General features: G+C 36.7%; 3 protein-coding genes across 3 annotated transcripts; 2 read left to right on the top strand and 1 right to left on the bottom strand.

Moving 5' to 3' along the window:
- The first annotated feature begins 872 nt into the window (after positions 1-872).
- On the top strand, positions 873-4,474 carry LOC125208916 (respirasome Complex Assembly Factor 1). Its single transcript, XM_048108443.1, has 5 exons — positions 873-1,106; positions 1,190-1,318; positions 2,277-2,380; positions 3,888-4,017; positions 4,114-4,474. The coding sequence occupies exons 2-5, from the start codon at positions 1,190-1,192 to the stop codon at positions 4,150-4,152; spliced, it is 402 nt and encodes a 133-aa protein (XP_047964400.1). The 5' UTR covers positions 873-1,106; the 3' UTR covers positions 4,153-4,474.
- Positions 4,475-4,955: 481 nt separating this feature from the next.
- On the top strand, positions 4,956-10,334 carry LOC125215400 (methionine--tRNA ligase, chloroplastic/mitochondrial). The gene is made up of 12 exons (XM_048116805.1): positions 4,956-5,298; positions 5,617-5,760; positions 5,847-5,996; positions 6,124-6,291; positions 6,594-6,718; positions 6,854-6,947; positions 8,060-8,158; positions 8,306-8,486; positions 8,787-8,902; positions 9,196-9,351; positions 9,755-9,883; positions 9,964-10,334. Exons 1-12 carry the CDS (start codon positions 5,011-5,013, stop codon positions 10,129-10,131), a joined length of 1,818 nt encoding a protein of 605 aa, XP_047972762.1. The 5' UTR covers positions 4,956-5,010; the 3' UTR covers positions 10,132-10,334.
- A 91-nt stretch (positions 10,335-10,425) lies between these two features.
- On the bottom strand, positions 10,426-11,594 carry LOC125215401. Its single transcript, XM_048116806.1, has 3 exons — positions 11,190-11,594; positions 10,781-11,110; positions 10,426-10,675 (listed from the first exon to the last, which is right to left on the bottom strand). The coding sequence occupies exons 1-3, from the start codon at positions 11,248-11,250 to the stop codon at positions 10,497-10,499; spliced, it is 570 nt and encodes a 189-aa protein (XP_047972763.1). The 5' UTR covers positions 11,251-11,594; the 3' UTR covers positions 10,426-10,496.
- Between the last annotated feature and the right edge of the window lie 344 nt (positions 11,595-11,938).

Genomic DNA, 11,938 nt, shown 5'->3' with positions numbered 1-11,938 from the left:
TTGCTACCGCAAGTGTAGAGAGAGTATTTTCTGGAATGACGTTTGTAAGAATAAGTTGCGAAATAGAATTGGAGATCAACCCGATGATTGTTTGGTGACTTACATTGAGAAGAAAAATGTTTCTACAAGTCTCTGATGATGATATAGCCCATCGCTTTGAGAAAGTGAAGACTCGTAGAAAAATAAATTAGATGTTATGTATAGTTTTTGGCTTATTTTATTTTAAAATACACGAGTTAAAAATTGAATAATATTTCAAATATTATTTTACCACTATTTTCTATTTTTTAGTGTTATTTAATTATTTATCATACGACTCGTACCCCCAGATGACAAATCTTGGATCCACCACTGGTGCCAACGACAAGAGCACATCAACGGACAGTAGGGTACCGTCGGCACGGACGGCGTCCTTCCGCAAGAACACTCTTGTGGATGCTCTTAATTAGAATTGTTTTCCAACACTATCGCGACAATAGATGATCACTTTCTTCGACACATCACTCCAAAATTTGAAACGCCGGATGGGAGTTCACTATTCCTGTCCCCATCACGTAAATCCCTCACAATCGACTACCAAACTCGATGTCTTACATGTTTTGTGCCTAATGACACCACCCTTTGTTTGAACTCAAGAAAATCAGCTAAACTGTCATTCCACGTCATTTAAATTAATATGTCATTAATGTGCAATTGATAATTTGACGTAGAATTCATATTAGTATTATACATCTATTTGAAATTTATGGAAAAAAATATTTTAAAAATTAATAATATTAAGTGTTAGACATTTTTTTGTGATAATATCGTTATTATTACAATCACCAAATTGACTTATCATAATCTAAAATTAAATCTAAGGTTAAATTATTAGAGAGAGAGAGAGGCAGAGAGTGAGAAGGAGAGACCAAACGACAGTATAAAACTCACAGCTGCAGCAAGTTTATCGCCGGCTACATCACGTGCTCTGCAAATTCTATTCGCCTTTCCTCAATTTCTCGATTGGTTTATTCGATTGTTTATGCTGTGAATCATATCTCTTCCGATTCACCCTTTTCTCCAATCTGAATCTCGAATTGCCCCAATAATCAGCCCTAATCCTCACTGTGAGTATCTATTTAAAGCTAGTGATTTCACAAAAATTATTCATCTGAGGGGTTTTATCGGTTTTAACGATTGGTGATTTCAGATGAGAGAAAGGAAATCGGCCAAGTTGAATCAACAACAGCCGCAGCCGCAGCTGCAGCATCATCAGAATGGTCATTTGTCGCCGTTTAAATTGGCGAAGTTACTAGATCCTGATGCTTCATGGGATAAGGTTTCAGCTCTTTCCGATTTATTGTTAGTTTCGTGACTAGCGGAGCTGATTCTGTGATGCTTAACTAGTCGATTTTAAGCTCAGTTGATCGGCTTTCAAATTGAGAAACTAGTGTATTTGATTCAGGTGTAATATTAGAAAAGTTATGCAATTTATGGATGGATGTTGTAGCTTTACACGAGGAAATCTTTTAGTAACAAATAGAGTAAAATCCTTTCTGATTGGGTTCGGTTTTCCTTAAATCCGTGTCAGGTTAATTTTAGGAGTATAAGGTCTTCTCTTTGGGAGTATTAGTTTGGCTAATTTTCTACACTGGAATAGGAAAGAATAAAAAGGTGTATCTTGTAACGTGTAGACCAATACTAGTTCGGATGGAAATTGGTAAAATTGATAGAGTGCCTAATTATATATTCAATCTTGCATATGTTTTACTAGGAAACCTTTAAATGTGTTAAATTAAGTCAAAGAAAAGACAGCTAAGCTTTTTAACCTTGGTTTTATACCCATCCTTTTGGAAATATCCACATTGGGTTTCTGTGTGTTTATGCACAGTCATCCTTAATGAATGTGAGATAGGCCATGAGAGATCCTAAGCTGGCCTAACCTAATTATGCAATGAAATCGATATGTGAACATGTGAGAGTCACAGGTGGTTATAGCAGGTTCGAAAATATCCGATTCTTTCATAAACCCGACTCTTTATGGACATTGATCCACTAACACATAAAACATCTAAAATTGTCATTTTAATTTAAGTATAACTGCACAGTTCCTAATATCAGTGATCAATACACAATCAATTTGGAAAGTCATCTGATAATTCCTAGTTGTCCCTTGAAACTTTGAGTTGCCTATGTTAGTAGTTGATACAATTCATTTAGAAAGTCTGCCACTAAGTAATTATTTGATCTGCTGCTCATTGCAATTCAAATAAAATCACTATTACTATCTGATACAGGATCAGCTTGGTGACGTGCTGCATTGGACTCGGCAAGCATTGGGCCTTTTTTGTGGATTAATATGGGGTGCGATTCCTCTAGTTGGGGGACTCTGGTTTCTCCTGTAAGTACTCTCATCTGAAATCTCATTTCTCTCCGAGGTTGATGGTTTCTCTAGGTTGGTTTTAGATTCCATACCATAGCTTTAAAAAGTTTACCTACAAATCCGGTTGCAGCATGATATTGCTGTCACATTTTATTTTTAGTTAGTATAGTTTGTAAGATATAATTTGCCTCATTACATGCCAAAAGAACCAAATTAGTCCATTGAACTCATGTTTGTATAGTATCTTAGAGGTCCTTCATGTTTATAGTATATATTCAGTGTCTTGACACCCTGATAAATAGGATGTTCCTAAAGATATGCAGTCATTCAATTAGATGGGGATATCCTGGTGTTGTTGCAGCCAAAGAAAAGTAATTGTTTGTCAGAATTGCAGTTGCTTGGAGAGTGGTTGAGTTTGATGGTGCTGGAAAGTAGATATGAAAAAAGAGAATATGGATTTGGAGAGGACCTAGGGACTGGTGTGGGTTGTGGTTGAAATGGTTGTAGAAAATGAGATATGGATTAGGAGTAGTGTTATTGTGTCTATTATGAATTGTGGACTAAATTAAAAACCGGTTTATTCAGTAGGGAATTTGTTCCATGTTCTTGATTTTATTCTCTCTTCTATTTTTTCTTCCTGATTCTGGATTCTTTTCTGTCATAGTTGAAAAGAAGCATTAGGACCATGCCTATGTTGCATACTTTTAGCAAACTCGCCGTTGTATCTGAAGAATATTTGTTATTCTCTTTGTTGGTGTGTCTGTCACTCTGTGTGTGTGTCAAGTGTCAACGAATTAGTCCCATTTAGCTTCACAATTTGTATAATTTCTGTAGACAATTCACCTTTTTTTGTTGTGCCATTTTGTGCCACTTTTGGTTTTGCATTCATGTTGCATGCACTCCTTATGACTTAGGTTAGTAAACCTGGGCGCAATCTTTATGTACTTAATGGCTGTGTGTATGTTTAAGTTTTGTTTCTGCACCCACATGGTAAATATGAATGAATATTCATGATCCTCTAAGATACACTACAATTGCCGGAAGTTTGAATTAGTGAACTTTAGAAGGGGCCTTTAACCAAAGAACTCCATATATTTCTCTGGTTGACATTAATGACGCTTGAAGATTCCATGGTCAGTCTCTATGAAGTACTCCGTATTACACATCCTGGCATTTTCTGGTTGATGGCAAAGCCAAAAAGTTTTGTGTGTTAATACTGTTGCTTACAGATTTGGAAGGTTCATGTTATAATGTAAAACTATGAAGGTGGCTATTGACAGAAAATATTTTTCCAACCTCAAATATTAACAATGCAAGATGCAATTTAAGGGGAAAAAGGAAATGGTTAAAAAAAAGAAGATAAAGAACTTGCTAGCTGGGTGAATAATTGTATGGTGTTGTTTGTTAAAGTTTGAGCAAGAAAGCCAAATTTGTAATGTATAGAAGTATTAGTACGTACGTATTCACTTGGTGCACATGAAATATCCTTCATTTTCATGATATCTATTTTGAAATTGAAATGCAGGTTTGCAGCATTATCTACTGGGATTATCTATGCATATTATGCCATTGTACTAAAAGTTGACGAAGAAGAGTTTGGAGGCCATGGAGCCCTTCTTCAGGAGGGACTTTTTGCTTCTATATCCGTCTTTCTGGTATGATGCACATTATCCTCGTGTTCATTCATTGCGATAGGATTTTTTCAAAGTTGTTATTCGCATGCTACTAACACCAATTTCCCTGCTGTTCAGCTCTCGTGGATTCTAGTATACAGTTTGGCACACTTTTGAGTCTTGTCCGCTACTTGGATCCCGATGCGTTGCTTCTCATATGCAGAAAACGGGAATCAGGCCTTTTAGATTTGATGTGTTATGAAGTGATTGATGAACCTTCTATGCCTTGAACTCATCTTAGGGAGTCGAAGACTTTGTTGTATTTGTGGCTGTTTTATCAGCTTACAGTATAGGCTTGTCTTTTTTCCTTATTATTCTTGTTATTAAGATTTTGTTTCTCGTTTAATTTGAGGTAGAATTTCCTGAATCACACTCTGTGAATGCCACGGAACGTGACCAATTATTATTTTCTATAATAAAACATTCACGGTTTTTAGTTTGTTTATTTGTCCAGCTAGTTTATCATTCTATAATAAATGTCACATCACATGTATTACGTATAGATTAGTGATGCTATTGTTATGTACACGTGATGAACAATTCCAAATCATTTGATACTATTACGAATTTACGATAATAGTACTATGCAATTTAATTGTATCAAATTTAAGACTCTTACCACTCAAATGATATTATTCCAGCGATTTACATTCAATATATCTATTAATCTAAATACTAGTAAATAATTTTATAATCTTGGGAACATTTTATAAATTTTTCGAATTTGCATTGGTTTATTTACAATTTACATACAGTAAAAACTAAAAACCATTTTGGGAAATGCTACAGCCTACAAGCAATAATTAGTAACTTTACTAAAATACCCTTTTTATTCATGCAATACGAAGAAGTAAGTTTACTTAAATACCCGGCAACACGAATAAGTAAATTTACTAAAATACCCTCCTTCCCTCATCTTCTCCATCCCTCACTAGTCTCTGCTGCACAGCCTCTCAACTCTCAACCACAGCATCAATGGCGTGTAGAGTTCAATACTCCATTCACAACAGCCTCCGTTTCTTCTCCTCCTCCCCATCCTCTCTCAATTTCCTATCCACTGCAAGACCCCATAAAATTCGCTTCAGAAATTCCAAGTATTTCTCCATTTCCAAGGGCGCACTCTACTGCACTTGTAACGCCGCGTACACTTCAAATACGGCCGAACCATTCGTCCTCACCACTCCGCTTTATTACGTCAATGCCCCGCCACATATGGGCAGCGCCTACACAACCATCGCCGCCGACGCCATCGCCCGTTTTCAGGTAATAATTCAACACTGAAGTTTTATTTTTTTTAGCTCTTCATGCTTCTAGGGTTTTTATGTTTTCGATTCTTCATAGAGGCTTGCTGATAAAGTCATAATTCATTAAAAAGCTAAAGTTATAGTGCATTGAATATTTATAAAGTGTGCTATTGATAGGGGTTTACAATGTGCAAAGTGTGTTGTTAAAGGTGATGCTTTCAAGCTGGATATTTGTAGTGCTACAAGAGCTGCTACTGGAAATCATTTTCCTATATCTTTCTGATTAGAAAATTCAGTGTTTATGTGATTACTGATAAGATTTTTATTTGAACTGCAGAGGCTTTTAGGGAAGAAGGTCGTATTTATAACTGGCACAGACGAGCACGGGGAGAAGATTGCTAATGCTGCTGCTGCCAATGGTTTGAGTCCTATCAAACATTGTGATTCTGTCTCACAAGCTTACGGGGCACTGTGGAGAGAGGTATCTTCCTTCGTCTTGTTTGATGTATAGTTGCTTACAGGTGTACTTTTGTTTTAAATCCACTGTTTGATTCATCTTCTTGACAGCTAGACATATCTTATGACAAGTTCATTCGCACGACCAATCCCAACCATGAAGCAATTGTCAAGGAGTTCTATTCTCGGGTTCTGGCAAATGGTGATATCTACCGTGCTGACTATGAGGGACTGTACTGTGTAAACTGTGAGGAGTATAAGGTATTTTCTGCTGTTGAAACAAATTTTCATGCCAGTCTCTTATTCAATCATTTAACTTGTCGCAAAAAGTTGAGTTTACATGCTGTTGAGCCCGTAGCTTTACCTTTGTGAATCTGTAAATCTGAAGGATGTGAAGGAGTTGTTGGAAAATAAGTGTTGTCCTGTACACCTCAAGCCATGCCTTGACAGGAAGGAAGACAATTACTTCTTTGCATTGTCGAAGTATCAAAAACAGCTGGAAGAGATTTTGGAGGAGAACCCTGATTTTGTACAACCTTCGTATCGTTTACACGAGGTGTGAAGTTATCAAAAATTATAACTTTATACATTTTAAGGTGTTGTTACTTGTGTCATTCTTAGAAAAGTAAGGGTTAGAACTTAGAAGTCACCAACTTCAACATTTCTACAAATTTTGCATGCCTTTCTAACAGCAACCCCACACTCTTTTCAGTTTATTGCATTACAACTTTTGATCACATTTTCATAAATTTGCATTTTGCAGTGATGCTGCAGTGACCTTGTGATAATTTTCTGTAAATAGTCCTATGCTAGCTTCATTTTCTTGTTAACTCTTGTTTTCTTGATAAACTCTCTTAGGTGCAAGGTTGGGTCAAAAATGGCTTGAGGGATTTTTCCATTTCTCGAGCTTCAGTTGATTGGGGCATTCCAGTTCCTAGCGATGCCAAGCAGACTATATATGTATGGTTTGATGCTTTGTTGGGGTAATTTGTTGTGCCTTATGTCTCAATTAATCATGATATTCTGTTGTGTAGAAATATATCAAATATGCAAGTACTTTGTTAATCTGTTTGCTCTGCTTTTTCTAAATTATGATGTCCTATTGTCCTGTCAAACAGTTACATATCTGCTCTTTCAGAGGGCGAGGAGCAGCCTAGCTTACAAAATGCAATTTCCTCTGGTTGGCCTGCATCACTGCACTTGATTGGCAAGGTAGTGTTTTACTCACCTGCTGCTTATTTGTATTTTATTGTAGGTTGTGGGGATGGCCGGATGGTATAATATTATGTACAAACCATTAGCAGCTTATAGCCCTTTTATTCTTTCACTACTCAAGAAACTAATGGAGACTAGAGTGTTCCAATTTAAGTGGAGTTAATTATAATTTATAGCTTGAACTTGAGGGAAGTTCATTTTATAGCCTTAACTGTGGAAATTATTTATAAGAGCCTGAACTTTGAGCAAAGTTCATTTTATAGCCTCAACTATCTACAATATTTTATAATAGGTTTAAGTTTGTTGAACAATTTATAGCCCCAACTATTGATAATATTGTAAATAGTCTGAACTTTGTTCCATAGTTTAATTTATAGCCTGAAGTCATTTTCCAGTGCCAAATATGTGACTAGGACAATCAATTGTTGGCTTGTATTTATTATTTTCCACAACATATCCGTCACCAGAAAACGACTTCGGGCCATTAATCAAACTGCAGGGCATATTTCACGTTATGAAATGAACTTCACAACAAAGCTCATGCTATTAAAAATATTTTCAATAGGTGAGGCTATAAAATGAACTTTGCTCGTGTTCAAGCTATAAACTATAACTAGCCCACCTAAGTATCTAGGTGACCTGGTAGAGCCAGACAGGACAATATTCTTGATTCGTGTTCTGAGTCTCAGTGCATGTATTTGTCAAATAAAGTCCCTCATTAGGCAACAGCATGGCAAGAATAATCAGTATAATATGATTAATAATTCCGTTATATATATTCTTGCCAATAATTTGCCATGTCTAAAGTATTGTGATAATACACTCTCGTGGGAATTTTTGAAAATTTTTTAGTGTAGCAAAATGATTGATTTAAGGATATTCAACATCAGGATGGTAATTGAGGTAGACGGTTCAAATTTAAATGCTTGACCCTTTGAATTCTTGATCTTTATGTTATTAAGTATTCACAATTAGCACTTCCAATTTTATGCATTTTAGGGTTATATATTTATGGGACGGAGGGAGTACTAAGGAAATGGAATTGCCCAGGATTACAATTGTTCTATGAAGTATTCATTACATAACTGACTGGCGCCACTTATATGCAGGACATATTACGGTTTCATGCAGTTTACTGGCCAGCAATGCTGATGTCAGCAGGAGTAAGCCTCCCAAAGAAGGTTTTTGGTCATGGATTCTTGACAAAGGTATTGATGTTAATACCAGATAATAAAGTGTCCCTGCCTATCTATGTTGTGTTCCTTACTTTTTCAGTAATAATAGTTTGTATGCATTTGAATCATGTCTTTTTCTCATTTAGTTTATTTAATTTAACAATGGCCTGAATGTGTTAGGATGGCTTGAAAATGGGAAAGTCACTGGGGAATACCCTTGAACCTACTGATTTGGTGCATAGATTTGGACCTGATGCAGTCAGGTATTTCTTCCTTAAGGAGGTGGAATTTGGTAATGATGGGGACTACTCAGAGGAGCGTTTCATCAACATAGTTAATGCAAATCTTGCAAACACCATTGGTACTAGTTTGGCTTCTGCGTACATTCACAATTGACATTCCTGCCCAATTTCGTTTACTGGACCCTTTTGTCAGGAGTCCAACCATATGATTCTTTTATAAATATTGTGTAAAATTGAACTTAGTTGAGCATGTCAATTAGCTAAGTTTGGCTATTTAATGAAATAAAGTACAGACTTAACTTCTAAATGCAGCACTGGCATCTTAAAAATGATTCTTGAATCTATGCACACTTACACATTTGAAGCCTTGTGGTGTAAGATGTATATCTTGTAGAAGTCTGATCTTGTCTTTCCTCCAGGTAATCTTCTTAATCGTACACTTGGACTTTTGAGGAAGAATTGTCAATCCACTATAGCTGTTGATTCAGCAATTGCAGCAGAAGGAAACGCACTCAAGGATGCAGTGGAGAAGCTGGTAAAGTTCACGTACAACAAGATCTGATTTTGGGAAATATGTGGAATCAATTACCATTACTAAAAAACTACTGACATATGTTTTCTGTTAATAGGCTATATTCTATATATAACTGCTTTTAAAGGATATCATGTAACTAACAGTCATCCTTTTTAGCAATCTACCCAGTAACCACCGAAACTGCTTCATTCTCAGGACTAATTTACTTTCCCCATTTTATTTATTTATTACTTAACGTGGCAGTTTTCATAGCTAAAGCTAAAGGTTTTGTCCTTATTTCCAACTCCATGTAGGTTGAGAAAGCAAGACAGCACTATGAGAATCTTGAACTGTCATCAGCTTGTGCGGCTGTGCTGGAGATTGGTAGTGCTGGAAATGTATATATCGATGAAAAAGCACCATGGTCTCTTTTTAAGCAAGGGGAGTCTGGGTTCACAACTGCATCCAAGGTTTCTTATCTAGTCATATCTATATTTTTTTATGCTCACTGTTTTGAATATCGTGATTCTGATCTCTTCAACTTGTTTCAAAATTAAATCGAATTTGTATATAAGTTGGTTATTACTAGTCCCCTTCTTATCATTTGTGCATTAGTCCACTGCACTAGATGTGTAAAATTAATGAATCCGCTGTGTAATTTACCACATTGGAAATCAAAAGCAAAATTCCATCTCTAGGACTAGTATCCTTCCCATGGAAAATTTCATTTGTTTTGTGAGTTCAGTAAATTACGCAGAGTGATTTTACATAGCAGATTCAGTAATTACACAGGGACTAACGAACTAATAATAAGAATTGGACTTATTGAACCCTCCTATATATATGAATACTGAATTATTTTTATGTGAATAGGATCTTATAATTGTACTGGAAGCCATGAGGATTGTGGCAATTGCTTTATCCCCAATTACTCCGAGTCTGTCTTTGAAAATTTACACCCAGCTTGGCTACTCTGAGGACCAATTCAGTTCCATCACTTGGGTCAGTCTCTCTCCTACGCACAGATACTTTTACCTGTGTTTAAATTGCCTTCGATACTATTTAATAATAATTGTTTGCAGAGCGAAACCAGATGGGGTGGGCTGAAGCAAGGCCATGTCACAGCTCCGCCAAAACCTGTTTTCTCGAGAATAGACCTTGAAACTGAACCGACCAATACAACTGATGATACTAAGAAAACCAGCAAGAAAAAAGATAAGCAGAAGACACGAAAGGCAGTTGAGGCCTAGAGATTTTGTTAATGGAGGATGGTTTAACATTTTGATTTGTCCAAAGCTAGTACATCAACAGTATATCATTGTAGTTGAGCTGATGAACACTGCCACATCTTATCGGGCACTTGTCCTGGATTATCAGAAATAAGAAACATCTTTGCTGGGATGATGTATTTTTTTTGTTATTATGAATAGAACAATGGCGTTTACAGCTGTCTTCTCGTGTGTGTGAGTATGCACGCAGATGTTCTGAATTTGTATAAGAAAACTAGGAGAAAAAGTAAATGAATAAATGAAAAGGAACACGGCAATTTTTTTATTTAGTACTTTTATAAATAAGTATGTAGATTACATAATTTTGGAAGCAGAATACAGTTAAATTATATAGGTGATGGAGCACAATCATCAGAGGAAACTGTGGTGCTTGAAGTGGGAGCATACGCGGGACTCCCTGCTGCAGAGACTGGACCAGAAGCTGCTGCACCTGAACTCTGAAGCTGGATAGCAGAACGCCGAGAGCTTGTTGTCTCAAACTTGCACAGGTCAGCCAGAAAGACTCCTAAAGGTATGAAGCAAATACAAAAATTATCTTATGCTGTAACTTATTCTTTTGTTTTCCTTCAAATGTGCAATATTCAAATTAGGTTTGAAGGTGGTGACTTACCTTCTGCTAGAGCCAAGTTTTGGTAGAGATCAACAATGTTTGGGCAGTTATAGTAACACTGTGGAGAACAGAGTTTGAGGGCGAAGCGAGTCTCGAGGAGCGAGTCGGAGGAGATGCCGACAGACTTCCTCTCAAGCCCACATGCACTCACGCACTCGTCAGTCTCTATGTATGCTGGTGGCACATTCATGGCTATGACCTCAGAAGTCTTGCACTGTAGCTCCACATCCCCAACATCCGTTTGGAGGGTTTCCAACACGCATCTTCTCCCAGACGACGCTATGGCGAAAGAGCACATTCCAGATGGCAATTCCTCACACACAAGCTCCCCTACACAGAGAATTCTAAAATGAAACAAGGTACAAAATATATCATGCAAAACAGGAAAGGAAAAGAAAGATTTGCTCACCAGTACCAAGAGCTCCTTCAAGGATGAGAGCAAAGGCAAGGAAGGCTATCAGGCGACTCATTTTCAACGGAAGTATAAGCAATCGACTTTGCTAAGAGAAAAAGGTATGTACAAGAAACAAGAGATGGATAATTTGCTGTGGTTGTGGAGGGCAAGTAGGGGGAAGATGGGGTTTATATAGAGGAAGCTTGGCGTTGACGTCAAACGTCGTTGCTGGGAATAATTGGCGTTGAGTTTCTTCCATAGTATATTAGTGAAGGTCGAGGCAAGACATGGGTCGTCGTAGAAAACAGTTAATGCCACTTTTTTGTTTGATGCTCTATGTTTGTTGCTTTGCACAGCTGGTTCAAGTAGACTGTGTAGTGAAGAATGAATTCATCGAAGTTGTTTGATGGTATAAATGCCGGCTGTCCATTCAAATATGCTTTGTAAGAAAGACAAGTGTATTGCCTTTTGTGGTGGCGTTGTTAACAAAACAGGCCAATAGGGGAAATAGCAAATAACATCCCAATGTTTAGTCATATCACAAAAGCAACATTTTTGCATGTTATTATAGGTGTTACATTTGAAAAAGTCGGACGCTTGTATAAAATATTAGTACAAAATATTTTTCTTTTGTATAAAACATGAAATGAAAGATGATTTTTTTTTACCAACATAAAAAAAATAGTATTACAACTATTTGTTTCAACCTTAAAAAATGATAGTAATATACATTTTGTACTTTGCGTAAGGAAAAAATTGACCGC

The sequence above is a fragment of the Salvia hispanica genome, chromosome 3 (assembly GCF_023119035.1).
Source record: "Salvia hispanica cultivar TCC Black 2014 chromosome 3, UniMelb_Shisp_WGS_1.0, whole genome shotgun sequence".
Taxonomy (NCBI): domain Eukaryota; kingdom Viridiplantae; phylum Streptophyta; class Magnoliopsida; order Lamiales; family Lamiaceae; genus Salvia; species Salvia hispanica.
The sequence above is the reverse complement of the archived record's forward strand: the minus strand, read 5'-3'. Positions and strand labels throughout refer to the sequence as shown.